Source organism: Diadema antillarum, unplaced genomic scaffold, assembly GCF_040938485.1.
Source record: "Diadema antillarum isolate AM-2024a unplaced genomic scaffold, OU_Dant_1.0 scf00000200, whole genome shotgun sequence".
Lineage (NCBI taxonomy): Eukaryota > Metazoa > Echinodermata > Echinoidea > Diadematoida > Diadematidae > Diadema > Diadema antillarum.
In genome coordinates, this window is record NW_027271089.1 from 232,355 (window position 1) to 255,368 (window position 23,014).

The 23,014-nt window shown below is 37.9% G+C and overlaps 1 protein-coding gene across 1 annotated transcript in view; it reads left to right on the forward strand.

The window, feature by feature from the left end:
- Window positions 1-21,037, forward strand: part of LOC139723787 (melatonin receptor type 1A-like) — a 37,241-nt gene extending 16,204 nt beyond the window's left edge. The window contains exon 3 of the mRNA XM_071634995.1: window positions 19,898-21,037. Within this exon, the coding sequence (XP_071491096.1) occupies window positions 19,898-21,037 (1,140 nt within the window). The remainder of the gene's footprint in view (window positions 1-19,897) is intronic.
- The last annotated feature ends 1,977 nt before the right edge of the window (window positions 21,038-23,014 follow it).

Consider the following 23,014-nt stretch of genomic DNA (forward strand, 5'->3'; position numbering starts at 1 on the left):
TGCAAAGTGTGCATTGCTTTCTTGTTATGAAAATAAAGTTTAATTGAATTGAAAAAAAAATGAATTGATATTATCAGTATTCACACAAATAATTTGTATAACACTTATGACTTACGACTTGTACTTTTTTTTCAAATTGTTTCACTCTATGAATTGACAAACACATGAATGCATGTTTATAACATACAAATATATATACATTACCTTTTGTTTAAATCACTAATTTATAAAGTATAATTGAATTAAACTGAATTGAATGTTTAGCTTTAAAATGAAGTTAGAAGAAACTCAAATGCCATGTTCAATTTCTTTTTCATTGCCAGCACGTTTATGATCATGCTGTCCAAATCTATAATAATAATGCGGAGGAAGTTTTAGGGACTGATAAGGATTATATGTGTATATATGTATATATATATATATATATATATATATATTTACATACAATTATGTACAGAATGCGTATCTTTATAATTGTTCACTGAGCTAATGATCTGTTATACTGTGTAGATCTTAAATATTGAAATTGATTTTTTTCCCTCGTCGTTGCATAATTCTTGGAAAAAAAAAAGAAAATCATTAATAAGTTAAGGGGCTGCAGGGTACTTTTGAAACTAACAGCGTGAATCAAGAATGGACAAGCCCCGGAGTGTCGGTTGAATTTAATGTCCATGTGACGCAATCTGCTGCTATCATCTAATGAATATGAAATAGATAAATAAACGGCTGAAAAATGAATAAATATGAATGAATGGTGAGTTCCATTTAATCGCAAGGAAATGTTGGAAAATTAATGCTCGACGCACAGATGAATGTTTTGCTCACATAGAAATCATTGGGCACAGGTTACAGTACTCTCTAAATTCCTTAGATAGGAAATCAATCTATAAGATCGTGGTTAGGGACAAATCCAAAACTAGACTTAAAATTAGATTGACTTTTAAACCTGTCAGATTGAAATTTTCAAATCAATTTTGGATATGTCCTTCATCTAAACCTAAGGAATTAAGAGAGTACTCCAAAATATTAATCCATGGTGATGGTGTAGAAACGAGATGCCACGACGACCGCGTCCTGTCAATGTGCAATTGATAATTAAACAAGTGATTGTCCAGCAAGTCACAATTTCCGTGTATCAATGTCCACATAAATGAACATGGAACCGACCACAAATGTAGGGGAATCATTGTTCCACGGGAAATATGTCTCCAGGCCTTCTCCCCCCCCCCCCCTCTCTCTCTCTCTCTCTCTCAAAACAAAACAAAAACAAAAACAAAACAAAACAAAACAAAACAGATCAGTAGGTCACTTCAGAGGCAGTTGTAACGGTACTCCCAGCCCAAAGGTGTTTGAAGTAATTTTTGTGTCTTTTTTATTATATATAGATATGTTTCTTCAACCATTCTGGAACCTTCTGTAAGGATCTCCAACCTCTAGATTCTAGATTTTTCCATACACCCTGACTCTTTGACTTAATTATAATTCAGTGATTGGGGAGAATTTGGCAAAAAGGGTATCACAGTCAAATACGCATTTTTCAACATTTTTAGGTCAATCAAACCCAAGTTCTATCTTTTTTGTTTCAACTACGAAATATGAAATTATTGATATTGTTACTGCAATGAATGACAAGCGAAGTGCTGGTTACGATGACATAAGTAATTCTATTTTAAAGGGAATTATATTTTCAATCGCTGATCCACTTTCACATATTTTTAATAGATCTATATCATGTGGTGTTTTTCCTGATTTTATGAAAATAGCTAAGGTTTTCCCTTTATTCAAAAAAGGCGATGGTTCTGATATGAGTAATTACAGACCCATTTCCTTGCTTTCATCTTTATCTGAAGTTTTGGAAAAATTGATATTTAAAAGAACAATTAATTGTTTAACTTTTCATAATGTTTTTACAAATTCTCAATTTGGGTTTCGTCAAAAACACAGTACCATTCATGCCCTTTTGAAGTTTATCGACCACGCAGCGCATACTACTGATAATCATTCTCATCTTATTGGTATATTCCTGGACTTCTCCAAGGCCTTCGATACAACAAATCATGAAATTTTACTTTACAAGTTGTCTCATTATGGAATAAGGGGGAAGGCCTTGGAGTGGTTCAGGAGCTACCCGCAAAACCGCAAACAATACGTATCTCTGAACGAGAACGTTTCAAGTCTCGAATTCATTAAGTGTGGCGTCCCACAGGGTAGCTTATTAGGACCTTTACTTTTTACCATTTATATCAATGATTTTTGCAGATCATCCGACGTGTTGTCATTTATACTTTTTGCTGATGATTCAAATAATTTTTTTCAAATCAAAATCCAGATGAACTCGTGCTCATTGTTAATTCCGAATTGAAAAAAGTGACCCAGTGGATAAGAGCTAACAAATTATCTCTTAATCTTTTGACAACTAAGTATATGTTATTTAGTAATTCTATAGAAGTTTTACGTAAAGAGATTATTTTTGATGACACTCAATTAGAAGCGTATCTCATATAAAATTCCTTGGGATTACAGCAGACGACAAATTTTCATGGAGGCCACATATTATTAACATTAGTACAATAATTTCCCTTAATACTGGTATCATTAATAGACTTAAGTTTCATATTCCATTGTCTTCTTTGCTGACGTTATATTTCTCTTTAATTTTACCTCATCTTAATTACGGTCTTTTAGCATGGGGTAACGCTCATCAAACTTTATTAGATAGATTACTGTTATTACAAAAAAGGGGCACTTCGTGTTATTTGTGGCGTCCCGCCACGTTCCCATACAGATCCATTATTCACTACATATACATTTAAAAAATTAAAGATTTGTATTTTTTTCAACTTGGACAGTTTATGTTTAATTTCAACACAAATGTACTTCCCTGTATATTCAATCCAATGTTTACAAAGAATCAATTTTTCCATAATTATCCCACCAGACAATCTACTGAGTTTCATCTACCCCTTCTGAGAACATTATTGGCTCAGAATACATTTATATGCACAGGCCCTAGATTCTGGAATTCATTAAGTTGCGAAATAAAAAATTCTCCTTCTTTGTATTCCTTTAAGCGTAAGTTGAAATCCTTTCCGTTAAACCCTCTCTGAGGTTCGTTTTTATTAACCAAGTCCCAACAACCACAGGGTTCATCATGCAACCATCAGTCAATTAATCTCTGAACTCATTAATTCATGAAATAGCCATCATAATCTCTACACGGCTGTATGCAAGCACCGGCTGTTTAAAGCATCTCTTCAATTCCCTCTTCAATTCCCTCTTTTGTTTCTTTGATCAGCGTGTAGGCATTCTCTTTCCTCCTTCCTTCCATTTTCCACCTTTCTGTCTAGTCGTGTCATGTTATTGTGTGTCTCCTGTTTTGTTCCGTCTTATTCCGTCTTCTTCCGTCTTATTACTGTATCATTTGATATCATTTGCAAGTTGTGTGTATACGATTGTGATAATAACCTAATTCATACTGTGTTGTGTTCTGTTGGAAAAAGGAGAATGAAATAAAAAATGAAATGAAATGAAATGAAATAGTATGTGCATGACGTCATTTCCGAGAATAGCCATAACATATACAATGTACTTGGCCACATACTTCAATAAAGATGCAGGTCCTATTTGGTATGCATTGACTCACAGTGTATTATAGGCATACACATAAAACATATACTAAGGAATTATTATGAACACACACACACACACACACACACACACACACACACACATACACATACGTGTGTGTGTATGTAAGGAATTTCCCCCGGGTCGTTGGGTTTGAACTACTTTTAGCGTTTCCTATGTAATACATCAGTAGCTGAATACATGATGTAGGCATTGCATAAAAAGTTCTGGAGATTTTTTAGTTCTTTGCTTTCACATGCATGCATGTACTGTAGCTTGACAAACAGAAACTTTCCCACTATTCTGATTAATACAATACGTTCACATTCACACATTTAAGAAACTGTACATCATATACATGTATGTGCTTTCATGACAACACCTATAAGAAATTTGATTGGTTTGGTTACATGACAACGTGTATCAAATTCACATCAGAGCAGATCCGACTGGTATAATCTTTCGTGACCTATCACCTAAAACATCCACCATGAATGGGATGATGGTATTTCGGATATTGCTCCAACTGATTTGATTTGTTTGTGTGTGTACGTGTGTGTGTGATCTGGAAGAGCTGACTGAAGAGAACAATTTATCTTCTTCTTCTTCTTCCTATTCCTCCTCCTCCTCCTCCTCTTGTTGTTGGTATTGTTCTAATAGGCCCAAAGAGGAAAGAGAGACCCATGATAAGAAGATGTCACCGTCAACACCAAATTAATCACGGGGACATGAAAATAAAGTTCTCAACATTTATATGACGCAATATCTTTCTACGTCGAGTGCACCTCCGAAATTACCTCACGTTTGATATACATGTACGTTGTGAGACAGTCGGGCTAATTTTAGTGGTAAGCACTCAACACAAAGCTCGTTAGGTATAACGAGACAATGTGTATAGAAAACACAAATGTCACTCACGTGATAGATAAATGTCAAATGGTGAAAAAGCAGACAAAAATGCAAATGAGCAAGGGTTTTTCCCTCGGGGTACATTATGTGACTTCATCATAGCTAAAGGGCATCAAATTAGTCATTACAAAATGATGCAAATCAAATGGATAGTTGAGAGTATCTATTTTGCCTAACACGTATTTGTCTTCATGACTGGTACTGATAAGTAAAGTATAATGACCAGTCATTTGTACTTTCTGCTTAGATCTAGTGATGAACATTGAGATAAGGGCAATCTGTCAAACGACAACAGACAAGGATCTGCCCCATCATTTTATATAACAAATGATACACATCATTTTGTCCAGGCGTTAGTACAACGGCCCATACTCGGTTACGTGTAAATCCTCGGCTAATGTCTCTGGGCGTGTTAGACTGTTCCACTGGTATCTTGTTTGGTCAATTCTTACTAATGCCCTCACTGGTTAGTATGTTTGCTTCATCCGAGAAATGAAACATTTGGAATGATATATCTATATTTCGCAATCAATCCAAAAATAAACGAATGATGACGTATACTTGTCGGCATGGTATGTCATGGAAGGGTTGCCATGGTTTAAAAAAAGAAAGGTGCGAACAGGGGAAAACAGCTGATGACAAGAAAACGGGACGGGGAAAAAATGAAAAGACAGAGGAACGACAGGAATCGCGCCTTAATGCGCATATATCACCACATACACTGTACCTGTCAAACCTGTTACTCGTCATTTTTATTCTAAGTACGAGATAACCAAACGAGAACATATCCCGCACACTTGATCAATCATACAAATAAAGTCGTAATAACATGACTGTGGTGAATGATACTGAATTGTTGGATTGGTATCGCGGAATGATCAACTAAAACAGGATAGGTGCGGTATTTCTTGGTTTGTTTGTTTCTTCCTCTTCGTCTTCCTCCTCCTCCTCCTCCTCCTCCTCTTCTTCTTCTTCTTCTTCTTCTTTGCTTGAACAAGTGGAATGATTTGTGAGGGGATTTGACTTCAAATGGCTTGCAAGCTAAAAACTGGGTTGCAGTTACGTCAGCTTCAGCTATAGTGGTCTCGAAAGGGGTATATAAAAGGGCGTCATATTATGTTTGGCGCCATCAAGGTTTGGTTGTCAGTCTATCCGATTGCATTACTTCCTAAGCGAAGTAAAACGTTTGTCTGTATACACAAAATGTTTGTTAAAAAAAATAAAGCAGTCGGGGCGAGTAGTGTCAGAGTGACTGGACTCTTTTCTTGAAGCAAACTGTCACTTTCGTCGCTTGAAGGACTGATGCGTATAATTCCACATTTACACTCATTTAAGTTCCCCTCGTCGAAGGGCAAAATCAGTGTTTTTCTCGTCACATTGTGAGTCTAATGAAAAAATCAAGCTTAAAAAACCCTTTTAATGTATATTGTCCTTTTCACTTTTCATTTACATCCCCATATTGTATTCATGGATAAAAAATCTTAGGAGATATAAGCCGTCTGCTAATTTCTCTTGGTTATGTGTTTATTGTTGTTATTTTCAGCAAGACTGGATAGGTTAGGTAGTAGTTTGTACCGTGGATGTAATGTAGAAGAGAGAGTGATAATTTATCACAAGAAGGAGCAGTCAATTACAAACAGATGCATGCGATATCACTATGCTTTGTAGACTTTGTAGACTGTCTTCGAAATAGTATTCATGATATGTACGACTTCTCAAATTCTGCGCAATTTTATCGCGCGATGACTTTTGATTTGTTTGAAACATAATCTTGACCTATTCATTAGACCTGTTTGCGCGATTCCTCTTCAGATAATAGTCTCCAATGATTTGACAATTTCTTTGAAATGACATAAACGCGCGTGTGTGTGAACGTGAAGATGATGTGCGTGTGTATGATAGTGTGTGCATTTGGCGTCAACATACAGATCATTTGCTGGGCTGGAGGAAAGCATTAATTAATTGGCTGCTCCGATCTCCGGCGTACGTGCATCTTAATGTTTGCTTTGTACAGCTGAAGTCCATCGTTTCCGATTGTAAGGATAGTGATGATCGCTCGCAGAAGTAAGCGCTCAAATCTCGATCCTGCCTGTTTCTCTTAGGGACGTGAAAAATAAAAATAAACACCAATTGTCATGACCGTTGCAACTGAGGGTCGCTCTCGTCGTCAAAACAATTATGTAAAGCAAGGAAACTGAGGAGGAAAGGAGTCTCTTCCGATCTTGTCATTATGCTCTCCTCTTTTTTTCCCCACCATTACAACAGAGTGATAAGTATGGCCAAGGTGTCACTTAATTTGATACATCAGTCTTATGTGTGAATGAAAAGCCTTTGCTATATTGCAACTGGTGTTCATTAGATTTTTTTTTCTCTCTACTTTTTCACCCAATCGGTTTAGCCTGGGCCCCTTTTCATAGAACTTGCTATCAATAACAAGTTACAACAGTTGTTATAAGCTGCTGAAAACCATGCAGCTGATTGGCTGACAGCAAATTTGTCATAGAAATGTGGCAGTTGTTACTGTATGACAAGTTTTATGAAACGGGACCCGGAAGTCGCTTATGCTGCTGTCCCGAGTGGCTTGAACTGCGCAGAATCGGTTGGCATCAACGAGTTTGAGATCATCGTCAAGACAATTTAGTGTTCCGCTTGGAGTTCATCTCTCAAGAGGACTTCCTATGCATAGCGGCCAAGGCAAGCTTGGTCAAACACTCTCAGCTGTGTATGTGTGTGTACATTGATGGTCGTATTGCTTCGTCAGTCTGCAATGTTTGATCGTTTCTCCCGATTACGTCGACTAATGGGTTTTGCTCTTCAAATCATTGCAAATTTTGGAGGAAGATTATGACGTCATCAGGTGGGACTAATCATTTAGTGTCAGTGGTTCTCTCATCACACCCGCCTCGTCTCTCTAACTGATGGTGATGGAGGCAGGGAGGGTCGGCCGAGGAGGCTGATGACCGACCTCTTCTGGATTGTACAAGTACTAGTATGCCTGCCGCGTCCAGCGAATCATTCCCCAATCAATCGCTTCGGGCGCTCATTTTATGGACAGATATACAAGCGTGAAGTCGGCTGCTGATATTGCAGATATTATTTGTAAGTATCAATCGCCCCCTGCCGGAATCTGATCGTTGTCAGCCAGCGATTCAAGATGAAATCGTGCGGAATTTATGTAACATTTGTGTGCGCATGCAGTCTGTATGAGTTTGTGAGTTGCCGATCCTATCTCCTTACCGTTCAAAGAGGTGGGATCCACAATTTGTTATAAAAGAAACAAAAATGTCCAACAGTGATTACAGTCAATATTGCCCTATATGCTTTCACATGTTCCTTTCAGGATGCTAGTGGATCCTTTAAACAAGAACATCCTTTCGATATCTCCTGGGGAATTAAATCGATATGAATTACCCAAAATGTCATGAAATAGATCAAATTTATTCACAGATGTATTTGAATTCGTAAGGCGAGTGATCATGGACTAATGACTGTTTGAAGCTCTGCGACGCGGCATCATCTGAAGACTACAATTACAAACGTTGTTTTGGAAGGCATTTTCGCGTTGAGTCTGTCAATTGCTCAACAATTACATAATTTCAGGCAATCAGCCGCACATCAAGGTAGAAAAATGAATAAATAGAATTTCTTCACGTGTGCCTAAACATTCTCGAAAATAGACTGCAAAAATCTTATAGATAGATATCACCTGGTCACAGGATATACGATTTTATCTCTTACAAGTTAACACACCAAAGTTAGTCAGGGCGAAAAAAAGAGTAAGTTTGGTACAGGTTTACTCAATGAGCAGTGTTCCATCTCAGGAGCTGTCTACTAGTACGTTTGATATTCGTTTATTTTCTTGATCCAAAAGAGAAAGCATGATTTTGGAAGTGGAAATGAGACTTCTTTCATGAATTCAATCTGTCATGATTAGAGAGTGCACCATTTCTCTATTATGAAACCGAATGTTTCCATAGTCTTTCAGAAAGTGTTTTAATTTCATCAAATGTATGTCGTTTGATGACTGTTATTGTGTCTGTTTTGTGTTTATTTGTTTGTTTAAGGGGGAAGAGGTTGGAAGCCTTTCTTCCCCTTTAATAGATGCTTTGGTTGGTATTTCTTTTATATTCTTGTATGTTAATAATAAAGAGTATCATCTTGATGTAAACAAATTCGAATGGTTGAAACAATAGTGCAAAAAATATCCATCACAAGGGGAACGGGTGGTATAACGGTTACAGCTCGTTATTCCGAAGGTTCGTTATTCCGAATTTCATTTTCGGATTAACAAATCTTCGGAATAACGAACCTTCGGAATAACGCCACAAAAATGTTCGGATTAACGAACCCTTTTTCATTTTCGGATTAACGAACCTCTAGGTATAGGGAATTTGTGTGTTTCGGATTAACAAACCTTCGGAATAGCGCACCTTCGGAATAACGAACAGCACCCGGTATGGTTGCTCACGGAAAAGGGAGATCACGTGTTTTGTGAATTCATCAAATAATTGGGAGTAATAGATGAATAGTAAATAGTGATCAAATGACTTCTTTTGGGTACAGCTCCTTTTGTAAATGTTTGAATGTCAACGTCAACGTTTCTAAGAACTTTCTGGCTGTCACGAGCTTGACTTGACATAATATCATTTGCGCGTCATCAGATCCGACGAATTTCTCCATTTTTTTTTTTCGAATTCGTTGTCACGACAAACGGAAGGGATTGCAGGTATATTACACTTACGGGTCCCCCCCCCCCTTATCCTTCGTGTAATTGCCCAATATTGATTTCTGAGTTTGATTTATGACTCTGTGGCACGAATGTTCCCCGTCGGTGCATGGGGACAAGAATATTCATGTCTCGTTACATCATTAATCGAAAAATTGCGCGCGACATTGAACCGGAAGTGCCGTAAACGCCGTGGATCGATATGACTCTAATATCAAACAATGGCTGCCACCACTGCATTCAATCTCGTCTGGTGCTGCATGTGACTAAAGGTTAATGGCTTCGGCGAAATCTCCCGATCAAGTGATTCGAATGTTGCGCGCTAATGAAACCGGAAGACACTCAAAATGTAGCAATCAATAAAAGTTTTGTGGTTGTCAACGGTAGGGAAATTAAAGCGCTCGCTCTGTAAAACATGGTGAGATAAGAGCAATGATTTGTGCCTATTTTACAAAAATTTTATGACAAAAGTACCATTTTGAATATTTACTCCACTCTTTTAAATGAGTCCTAAATTACGTGGTATTGGTTTTTTGTTTGTTTTATATTCTGCATCATTCTCTTTAAAAAAGAAAAAACTACTTGAACACAGATTTACATCCAAAGTGTCGTTGTAAGTACACAAAGTTGATAAAGCAACAATCATTTGAAGTCATGCATCGCAACATATCAGATAATTTCTTTGAGAGTTTATGCCGCCAGTTGATTGATATCCTCCTTAATGGAAATAGAAAGACTGCAAGAAAAAGCAAGCATAAGGAAACCTTGACGGTGACCTCGAAACAAACGATAAAACAATTCAAAAGCCTTCAAAAGGTTAGAAAAGAGGTTTTAAAATGTGGAGCTGTTGCGTTTGTCTTTGTATGAGCGCAGTCTTCGCGTGCGAGCGCGGTTGTGTGTGCTCATAGGGACGCACGTGTAACTGTGCATTGTACGTATAGGCTTAGCAAAGAGTAGTGTTATGTTGTGAAATTGAGCAGGGTTAGGATGCCTGTAGCCTTTTCCATATGCAATTGTATCTAAAGAATGATATAGAATCTATTTTCATAAGAGAGAAATATTGTGGCCGGAAGGGAGAGAAAGTGACATGTCAGCGTATGGGTCTTTTTATTCCTATTTTGATAGTACATTAAACGGATGAAGTGAACTGCATTGTAATAATTAAAGGAATCTCACATATTTGGACCATGGTGTAACACTTTTGGTACAAAAAAGGGCTGTATTGGATAAGTGGTGTATATATTGCACTGTATTCGGATGAGTGGAAGGTCGGATTCGTGTCTATCACTCACTTTAATGTTTACATTCTGGGAAAAATGATTAGGCAGGTCAGGAAAGTAAGACTGCAAGCGTTGATTTCTTTAGGGTGAAAATTATACAACAAAAAAACTATATGAAATAAGAGTTCAATGAAATAGATTATCACCGGACATACTGGCTATTATCGTATCTACAACCGATTACATCATCAATTCATCCAAATTTTTCCAGTGTCCGTGGATGAGACGAATATTAGCGGTGTCGGTTATACATGGAAGTGTATTAAAGAAATCTCGGATGCTTTTGGGATAATGACTCCTGAGTGATAGATAACGAGGCGATCAATATTTGTATGTCTAATGAGGCAGGGTAAAGGTTGACTAATAAGAAATCTGGCATTTGTCTTTTTACTGGGAAAAATGTCAGATTGTATGAAGTCTTCCGAAAAACAAAGTTTGATCAGTCCACATTCATGACCATCGCCATCTCAAACCCTGAGAAGAGGGTGATTGCTTTTCATTAGCATTTGACGAAGCGGAACTGCAAGGTTTTCATTACTCAGGGCATCATCGATTTTGGAAGCATTTTAGAAGTCATTGCAAAACGAAAGACATTTGATGGGAAGTTTAGGTCACACGACTTATTTACCGCTATATCAATAAACGAAAAGGGAAGGAAATTAACGTCATTGTTGTTTACGGAGACTTTTCAAGGAGCATGATGTGACTGATGAACTTCATCTTGACATTTTCGTAATTAATTGTCTCATATTACTATTGTTGTTATTACTTTTCTTCTTCCGCCTCTTCTTCTTTTTCTTCTGCTTCATATTTCGTTTCTTTTATTCATTTTCAACAAAGAGTGGCAATGTACAAACATATCACTAGAAAAGAACAATAATATGGAAATAAAAATACATATTCTCAATACATTGAAATTATAAGTAGTTGTACTACTATTATATTAGTAATATATTAGTAATATCATAATTTGTATTATTGATATTTATCTATCTATCTATCTACCTATCTATTCATCTATCTACTTCTCTATATATTCATCTATTCATCTATTTAGTATTCTAACTAGCATTTTAACATGAAATAGGAGAAAGTCATTTAATATTTTATAAAGACTGGGGTGATTCTAGGTAAATACCTCTGGTCCAATTACCCAGACTCGAGGCCTTCCTCCCCGACCAGTGCATGAACCCAGAATCGGCTTTATCAATGTAAAACCGTTACAAACAATACCAATCAAATACAAATAAATACAAATACAAATTCAAATGGATTGATATCTTAGAAAGCCTCTCCATTTAGAGGTAATGCTGACATTTGATGATAGATATCTCTATAATTTTGAGTAGTGCAATTTGATATACAATCAAACATGTGATAACTGATTTGTTATAATTGTTTTCATTGCCAGAGAAACGATTCAAATTTCAATTTGGATTATACAACAATCGTAAAAATGTCTGCGTTTTCATTTTATTTATTGATTGATTTGTAATATATTTATTTATTTATCTATCTATCTTTCTATTTATCTATTTGTCTATTTTTGGTTATAAATATCCCCTTTTCTGACGTTCATAATGCTACGGGCCTACAAACTTTTTAGTTCATTAAAGGGTGTGTACAGTTCTGGTCGAGGTGAAGATTTAGCTTTTAACGTTTTGTGAGATATTCAGAAACCACTCTATGAGATGTCAAAGACCATGCAGTTCTAGGGGTATCAAAAGTTTATTCGATGAAAATCGGTTTTGAAATGGCTGAGATATCCAAAAACAAGGTAAAACAAAGAGATACTAATAAAGTTGGGGCATGTCGCCTTTTATTATTAGCACATTTTTGGATATCTCAGCCATTTGAAAACCAATTTTCATCAACTGAACATTGAATCCTTCTTAAAAATACATGCTCTTTCATATTTCATAAGAGGCTTTTCATTATCTCTCTTAGGAATGTTCAAAACATGAATCCCTACCTCAACCAGTACTGTACAGTCCCTCTAAACGTTTGATTGCCGCCCGAAAGTCAAAAGTCTGCTTTATGATTTTAAATTAATTTCCATCAGTTATTGTCTTCAGTTACGGTCTTTGCAGTCTTATGTGCCATACATTATGGCAAAACCAAAGCAACGCTATGATTAGAGGATGAAGTTTTTACTATTCAACAAGGGATTATGATATTATCAAAAACTTAATATCCGTAATTAATTACACCTTACACGGCGCAATATAAGCGCTGTTTGCTATAGGCTTGGCAAAATGGTTACAAGCGAGAACAGTTCAACAATTGTGAGAGAAAGAGAGGTATAGAGAGCGGGGAGAGGGAGAGACTGGAGAGAGAGAGAAGGAGAAGAGATACAAAAGGGAAGGAAGAGGAATAAAGGGAGATAGAGAGAGGGAGGAAGGGAACGACAGAAAACGTGTATCATAACGCAGGGGTGGATCCAGGAATTCCGTAAAGGGAGGCGCCATTCCAAAATTAAAGGGGGCGCACGCGCATCGCGCATTTTTTTCATTTTTATTTCATTCGTTTTAACAAAAAATAAAGAGGGGAGCGCGCCCGGTGCGCCCCCCCCCCCCCCACACCCCCTCTGGATCCGCAAATTATAACGTCCTAATTGTGATGCAGAGTTGTGTAGTTAAAACATGGAAAGACGATACTATTCGTAAGATTATCTGTTTGATCCTTGGGAGCATAATCATAATAAGGATTTTCACAGGCATCAGCGCTTAGTAAGGTTTGATATGATAAGAACTAATATCTATATTACGATAAGCATCGTTTCTCTGAATATGTCATCCTATATGATATGATAATTCATTCTAGTGATCTATGGACCATGAGCGTCGATTAGTCTTGATGTAATTCTTGCGTTGTACAGGTCAGTTCCTATCGACAGAAATGCGCCTTTATTCATTAGTCGACTTCATTATCGTGCATGTCATTTTCTTCTGTTATGAAGTAGTCTTTGATTTTATTTAAAAAGCGCCAACAACGAAAGCATCCGGGAAATAGCCGGAGGACGCCGTACTTGACTGGCGATATTTACACTCGGTCCATTCTTTTATCGTCCCGCATAATGATACGAGCACAAAGCATGAACTGTCGATGGAAAACGTTTGAAATGAAATTCCACTTTGATGAGTGCCAAAGAATGATTTCGACTAGCCGCGCGCCTGCCACTGTTAACGAGTCTTGGAAGTGCTTGTCGGTGGTTTCCTCTCAAATCAAGCCTTATTTCACATTTTGCATCGTTGTCCTCCATCACAGCTCACACTCCCGTGTTTTCCCCTCGAGTCCCCTCGTTCGCATTATTAAATGAGCATGAATTTTGATCGAAGAGTCCAATCACCTGCATCTGCGTTCCCCTTTGTCATGTTTGTAATAGTGGGTCGAGATTGATCAGTGGTGGCGAAAAATATGCTCGCATCGCTTGATATCATGATGGATTCGGGGATGGAGATGGGGATGGGGGTGGGGCTATAAGGTGAGGACTCCTCACGTGGCACGCTTTATTACGACGCCATATCCGTAATGGCAACTGAGCTCAAACTATATACCAAGACAAGAGTTGAGAAAATAGATCGAACCAACGAATCTGTGTTCCTCTTCACATATTGATATAGTCTCCTCTAGTCTGCCTGTCATGGCTTGATAGCTTCAAAAATAAACACACGCCGTATGGAGGGGAGTATTTGCCATGGTAGAGAGTATCCGTGGCTCTTCGGGCGAGCACCGGACGATCGTAAGGAGTGATAACAAAATCTTTGCTATTTGCACAATGCTCAAGAGGAGACGCGTGCGAACGTTCATAACGCAAGGACGGAGGCCATTAATCCCCATTTCAATAAGTAAGGATCCTTTTCTATTTCCAAACCATCAGAAAAAAAGAATTAAAGAGAAAATAAAAAAACATTACCTTAATAGTCGTGTAAAAGAGGGCCGTGCTGACAAGGTTATCCGAATCGATTACACTCAGTCACGCGTTGTGGATCGCAATTACTTTACTATGTCAAAGTCGCGGAACGGAGCAATATCATTATAAATAATGGTCTGGCATCCTATGGGGGGGGGGGGGGGGAGAGAAATACCATCACGTAATTGTAAACTCCTGCAAAATGGGATTAGGACGTACAGAGTTTATGTAGCCATTTTAATCTCATTCAAACTCTCTGGATTACCATGATTTTTTCTCAAGTTTTGTTTCCTTGTTATGATATCAACATTGAGGACAGTAGTAGCTATTTGATGACGAACACGAAGAAGTATTTTAACTTTAAAACGTTTCATTGCATGCATGTACGTCAGCATAAGTCAAGACGGCCGGCTACTAATGAACACCCATCCCATTCTCGATATCACGACTTGATTACTTCAGACGGTTCCTTAAAGAGGAATTCCACCCCCAAAACATGTAAACTTCAAAAGAGATAGAAAAATATACCCTACAGAACGATACAAAAATGACAAAGATCGGATAAAGGATGAGAAAGATATGACGGTTTATTGCCGCTTGGTTTACTATCTGATGGTCTACTTCCCAGTTCGTCTAACACCACTACGGCTAATCTCACTTGGTCTACTATCAATTTCGTCTAATGCCCGTTTGGTCTACTTCTCACTTGGTCTAATGCCCACTTTGGCTACTTATTGTTTCTTCTAATGACCAGATGGTCTAATTCCAGTTTTGTCTCCTTGGACTATTTCCCATTTTGTCTAATAAACTGTAGTTAATAGTGGGTATTAGGCGAAGTGGGCATAGCCCATCTGGAAGTAGACCAAATGGTAATGAGGCTAAGTGGTAGTTGGACTAAATGGTCATTAGACGAACTGATTGTAGACGAAACAGGGTTAGGCCATGTGAGTTGAGACTAAATGGCTATTGGATGAAGTGGGAGTAGACCAAGTGATAGATCCCCGATATGACATTTTGAAATTTCACATTTTTTCGGAAAACGTTTCTTGACTAGTTGTTATGAATATCAAATAAGCAAGTTGACGATGTCATGCTCTCGCAATTTTCAATTCATTTTAAATAGAGAAATGAATCTCATATCTCAGCTGTACAAATATAAAACTTGCCTTAAAATAAAAACAGAATAAAAAAGGATAAATGTTTACTCTGATATATCTTGGTATGAAAACATATCTTTACTTGTATTATCTTGAAATAACAATTTTTCCAAATTTCATACATAACACATATGAAAAATTGTGAGGGTATGACATCATCAACTCGCTCATTTTAATATTCATAAAGACAGGTCAAGAAATATTTTCCGGAAAAAAAACGTGAAATTCCAAAATGTCATATCTTCCTTATTTCTTTATCGGGGTAATTTTTGTATGATTCTGTATGGAATATTGTTCTCTTTCTTTTGGAGTTTATTTGTTTTTAGGGTGGATTTCCTCTTTAAGTTTCAGTTCATGACTAGTTCTCTACACTGTAAAAACATCGGTGTTAGATTTAACACCATGGGTGTTAAATTTAACACCGATCAAGTGTTAATAGAGGACCACACCCACAGGTGTTGAAAATGCACTGTGATGGTGTTGAAAAGTGTTCACCTGACACTTTGTGGGGTTAATTTGACACTGTACCTGGTGATATTTTTACACTGTTCTGGTGTTAATGAAAAAATGACACCACATGGTGTTGATTTGATATTTGTTGGTGTTAATATCAATGGTTTAACACCCGTCAAACTTCAATAAGAGACTACACCAGCTGGCGTTACTGTGGTGTAAATTTGTTTGCACATTTTTTTCAAAAATCTAGTATTTTAATGTAAAATTCTTGATCGTCTTGTTTAAATTAAAAATCAACAAGAAGTGCAGTTACTATCAAACTCTTCAAAAAACAGTTTTATATTTGGAAATGACACCCGGAGGTGTTAATTTAACACCATAAATGAGCACCGAAAATTTAACACCAGCTCGGTGTTCACCATTTAACACCGGACTTTTTTGCAGTGTAAGGAGCAGCAAACATGACAAACGGATACATAACACCTAGATATAACAGCGATAACATTCCTACTCCTTGGTCCAGTCTTATCTTCATTACTGACAGAAGCCCCAAAGTTCAAACTATACGGAGCCGTGAGATCTTACTACTTTCCTCTTTCTTTCTTCTTCTTCTTCTTTTTTTTTGTCACTGAGATACCATCGTTCAAATCAAAGTCTTCCCAAAACGATGTGCTTGTGTCAATGTTTATAGCAGATTTAACAACATTATTATGGTTTTGGGGGAAATTTGTAATATTGTAGGTATTGATATGTTTCTTTTTTTCTTCTTCTTTTTTTCGAGCATGAAATAATTGTTATAATCGTTGTTCACGCAGAGCAAGTGGGGCTTGCAGTACCATGATTAAAAGTTTGGTTAGAATTTCCAAGGGATATAAGTGATATTATCATAGCAGTAAAAGATGTACAGGTTATCAAATAATTTGACTCCGCATCCCACCCACCCATTCCCCCCCCCCAAAAAAAAAGGTGTGATGATGTATTAAGTATGCTATTTGTGGTAAGTATTACAATGGCAAGGTCCTTGAAAAGGGTTTGCCAAAAGCCTTGTGTGAGTGTATGGTTGAGCAAATTACTGTAGTGACAAGCTTTTAATGCGTTTTGTTTTATTTTGAAATCATAAATTGTAATAATGTGTCCTTCGGTGTTGGTTCTGCAGTATACAGTCATTATGGTCATCTCATTGCTCAAATCAATTCCTTTGTCCCCCTCTGTAAAGGTAAAAGGTTCCACAACGTTTTGCATAATTTCATAATTTATCCATATACCGATCGAATGAACGAAAATATCCTTGGCGTTTTCATTATTAATTCATGCTTGAACAGCCTCAACTTATTTAATTGATGAGTTCATATCAGGAAAGAAAAAAAATCAGCCTTAATCCAGGAGTAATGATGTGCCCACCCGCAAAAGAGATCAAACAAATTAGTAATGACAGAAACTTAATATAGCATTACAAATTTCGTCTTACCATGCTTACGGTGTGAAATTCTTTAGCTATGACCCGGAAGGGTAGAAACAAAAGCATTACTTATACTTGAGCTGAACCATAGACACGGTAATGTACCTTACCATTCATTGTTACGTTAAAAAAGGATGCTAGAAGCATTTGCATAAACAACATGTGATGCTCAAATACAGGTAATAGCAATGAATGGTAAAGCACATAAATGTGTCTGTTGTTCAGCCCAATACTATGTTACAGGAGGGTGATGTCACTGCTGGAGTATGAATAAAGGTGATCTGAAAGATTTTTTTAAAGAGGTGGGACTCTACCTTATCCAGAAAAAAAAATAAGTAAGACGAATGTTTAAAAAATGTATAATGCATATCTTCATGAAGTATTTAGTGGTTTGGTTATGTTCTATGGGGCTTCGGGTTCCCAACTTCTCAACTTCTTTTGATGATAATCTTTGGAGATAATGAGAAACCTCATATGAAATATGAAAGAGCATATGCTTTTAAGAGGAATTCAGAGCTTATATGACGAAAACTTGATTTTAAATGGCTGAAATAACCAAAACAAAGCGATTGTAATAAAAGATGGGACCCACCTTTGATTAGGATCGCTTTGTTTTACTTTTTTTTTTGGATATCCCAACCATTTCAAAATTGATTTTCATCAACACTGATCAAGTAAACTTTAAATTCCTCTTAGAATTTTGCGCTTTTTAACATCTCATAAAATGGCTCCAAAGTATGTCGCAGGGGTTAAAAGCTGAATTCTCACCTCAACCAATACTATACCATCCCTTTAACAAAAGTCAACATACCTAAGATATGGATCACAAGGAACATTTTAAAAATACATCCAAATTGTCCCAAGAAAGTTCGTCCTTTGGGATTGATGTGTTCCTTTAAGCGTGGTTGTAACTGCCCCCCCCCCCACGCACACACACACACACACCCCTACTATCTAAAATTTTGCAATCTACAAACTAATGTGCATTTTTCTTTTCCTCCACAATATTCAGAGAGGACTACTTGTAGAAGCAGATAGGAACCATTTCTGTATATGATATTAGGAACAAGGTGATGTACCGTACCTCACGTGTTTGTTCACCAAAGCGAGCAAACATTTTCGCCTCGCGGTGATGGAGAAGTAGGCAAATACTTTTGGTCATCTATTCGAGAGATCTATATGTGTATGAAAATAGGTTTTCGAGGCCTTCATGTTTATTCAGTCGTCTTTCCTGCAATTTTTCTTTTTTTTTTCTTTTGATTTCTTTCTTTTTATATAAGAGGCTTCTGGTATTCAAGCGTAGTTCATTTCCGCACCACAGTCTGCGCAAGCATATTGGCAAATGTGATGAAAGACAAGAACGGATGGAAAGGTTTAAAACGGTGATATTGTGAGTTCATGAACAACACAGGCCCAATGTTACAGTACACTTGAATTATGATTATTACCTAACGTGGAGAAAAGTCACGGACTCTCAGAACATGGTCGGAAGACAAGGTCGATATTAAACTTTGGTTTCCACTACATTTGATACACGTACACTGCGAGCGTAAAGGGTTGTTATTCTTAACTTTATCTACAGGGCATGACGAATAAGAAAGTGTAACACATGTGAATATATTATATATCTCTATCCGTATATATATATACATATATATATATATATATATATATATATATGAATGATTATGTGAAATTCATTTTTTGCCATTTAAAGGACAAACCACCCTTGATATACGTGTGGATTGAGTGAATGCAGCAATATCAGCCGAACCCATCAGTGAAAGTTTGAAGAAAAGAGGACAATCCCTTCAAAAGTTATGAATTTTTATAGTTTCTGCGCAATCACTGCTGGTTGAGAAGACTATTACAGTGTATGATGTCACATGCGTGGAACAACATAAGGAAAGTATAAAGCGAATTCCACAAAATGTTTTTTTTTTTTTAATTGGGGGGAGTGCACATTCCCTCAATTCGTTACTGACGTATATAGGGGTAATATTATTCCCCCTGCTTTCTAAAAGAGTCAAGTCAGGTGTTTTTTTATTATGTGACAAAAGGGAAAATAATATGTTGGATATCCTTTAAATTTCCTTTATAGCGTTCGACACAATCCCCATGTGACATCATAAGCTGCAGTAGTCTTCTCATCCAGTGATGGTGCCAGTAACACTTCACAAATCTAACATGAATTTGTAACTTTTAAATGACTTGTCCGATTTTCCTCAAATGTTGCTGCATTCTTTCAACCCTAATGTATATGAAGATGAACTTGCACTTAATAGAATGACATCTATTTACAGATTCTGAATTACGAACTTGAACAGTGTTCTTAAATGTTGCTGTGACCGTCTCTATTTATGTTTTCAGATTCAAAGCTCCGCTGAAATAGGACGTCTCGAAAGGTCAAAACCGCGTCGTACTCAAGCAGCCATGAACTCGTCGCCGTCCACGTTCCTACAGCCTGATGACGCCTACCGTCACAGGATGACCGTCGCCTTCCTGCTCAGCGTCGTGTCCGTGCTTGGGGTCGTCGGAAACGGTCTCCTTCTCTTCTCGGTGGCAGCCTGCCGAAAGCTGCAGACGTTGCCGAACGCGTTCGTCGTCAGCCTCAGCGTCAGCGACTTCCTCAATTGCTCCGTGAATATCCCCGTCCAGATGTCCGCTCTGACGAGAGCTACCCATCCCGTCTCGTTCGAAGTGGCCTGCAGGTCGACGGCAGTCCTGAATTACATCCTCATCACCTGTAGCATCGTCATGTTGGATCTGATTGCCATCAACCGATTCGTGCTGATCACGCAGTCACATCGAGTCTACGGATTCGTTTATACGAAGCGAAATATGATAGTGACCATAGGTGGCGTGTGGACGTCTACGTCTGTGTTCCTAATTGCGCTGGGACCCACGAGAATGGTTCCGTATGGGTTCAGTGACATCCTTTGGCTCTGTCAACTGAGCGAGGAGAGCCGCTTGATAGACGTCATATGCGGGCTGCTTTTCGGCTGCTCTTTTATCACCGTCAGCTTCTGCTACATTCGCATTTACTTCTTCGTGAGGCGCCACATGCGTCAGGTGGCGCACATAAGGGCGCGACCCGGCAGACCGACGCCTAGCACCACGGGTTATACGTCCACGTGTGGGGGTAGCAACGAGGTGCCGCCCATCGAGACTGTGACGCCCCCAGAGCCCAAAGAGCTGCGGAGTGTGGAGGAGAACAGGGAAGAGACAGCAGTGGACGAAACGGAAAATCGGATAACTATGAACATGATCATGATTGTTGTCTGCTTTTTCATATGCATTAGCCCTACCCTGGCGATGGTCCTCGTTCCCGGGACACAGTCTGCCGGCATGTACACCGTCCTCTCGCTCTATTCCGCATCCTGCTGTAACCCCATCATCTACGCCTGGAAGCACCCGGTGTTCCGCAAGGTCTTCAAGTGCATATTCAGTCGCAGGTTTTCTGATATCGAGGACCAGTCTGCGTGGCTACGAACCATTCTCTCTAAGTGATTATATCGCCATTGTTCTTTTTTATTATTTTTTTAGCATCTTGCCACAGAGAATCGCATGGATAGCCACGCACTCTCCATCTCTACTCATACGTTCGCGTCATTTTATCGAGGCGGAACAATTTCGATTGATGCTCTGCGGTAAATTAATTGCGAAGTTACATCTCCGACCTTGCAAGAGATTGGATTATACATATAGAAATAGATTTGTTCCTAACATCATGATCATCATGTTCATGTCTAACAGCAAAGGAGATCCAGAAAACCTTTTCGCTGCTGTCATCCAGGTCTATAACATAATGATTACCGGTGTGCATCAAGACTATACTTTTTCTGAGTGAAATACATCCATTAACTAATTGCAGTTAAGAAGGGCCGTAGTCACGCAAACTCACTGATACGTAACGACCTGTTTGAAGAGGGCGCTCACGCATAAAACGCCTAATAGGATTCACTGAGGGTCGCACAACGACCAGTTAACTATTGGTCACACCATAGTATCTTATTTCTATCCTCAGTGACGTTCAGGTGAGAGTTATCTAGACTCTCATCTTCTGCATCCCCCACCCCATCACCAACCCATATAATTACGCTAAAGAGGGAATGGACAGTAACCATGTATCTGTTATATCATGATGAATGAACTGTAAATGAGCTTACAGCATTACAAACGTGGGAGGGTATTGCGTTTTTGCGTGTTTTGCTTGCTTGTTTGTTTGTTTGTTTATTTGTTTGTTTGTTTGTTTGTTTGTTTTTGTTGAGGGTCTGTATAGGTCGAAGTGTCGTTTAGCAGGTTTATTCCACCATCTATAAGCGTAAACATCTTGCCATTTTATAGTATAAATAACATTGCCTTTTTAGAGGTGTAATGATATTATGAGACTGTCTTGATATTTTCCATCGTGTTGGCGCCAGGTTGAAATATCAGGGGTAAAATATTATCAAGGGTCGGTAAGTATAAAAAGTTTCTAAAAATGACAATAAGTCAGGTAAGAGAGTAAAAGAATGAGGGATTGACTATGTCAGATGTCACAGATCTCACAGTAAATTTCATAAAAGAGGTGAATATCATAAAAGAGGTAAAGAGTAAAACAATGAGAGATGAAATATGTCAGATGTTACAGATGTCAAAGTAAGTTTCATAAACGAAAGATTCGCAAGAAAAGGGCCTTAATCTAAACATGTAGAGCAAACATCACTTTCGATATAAAATTGTTGAATGTCATGCGCTCTGCTTACACCTTTGCCTACCATACTGGTTAGTTTTTATAGCCCTACACAATAATATTGCTTTGAATCAACGACTATTCTATTCCTACCTATTACAAACTCTTCACATAGATTTTTTAGCTGCTAACTTACATCTTGTAATGAAGCCCATTATTTTCTGGTTGCGCTCATTAACTACGCCTACGTTAGTTATAACATTCAATTATCATCTACATGAGTTGTGATTAATTCTCTGCATGTTTTCTGCATGAAGATCAAGAAATACAAAGCACCGATCATTATTAATGACCATTAAACTTTTACTACCAATGAAACTGCCAAACGCTTCGTGTGTGTCCCTTATTTGACTTGAAGTAGAACTATACAGTTAAGTGTGTTGGTAACATTTTGAAGTCGTCTCGGTCTTCATGCTATTCATCCCCACATTCTTCTTCTTCTATTACTACTACTTTTTCTGAATGTTATGAAAAAGATGAAGAGTTACACCACTTAGTTTATGTCCAAAGAAAATAACACAAACACGCACGCACACACACACACACACACACACACACATACACACACACACACACACTCACACAAACACACTTGAGGCGAGGAAAGAATATTTTTTTGGTTACCTTAAGTCTGATATGGTGGTGGTGATTTGTTTTGTTATCAGAATGTGTGACATGTTGCTGTGCCACCAGTATTTCCCTCTCATCCGTAATAATAGTTATGTAGTTACACAAACTTCGTGTGCTTTGGG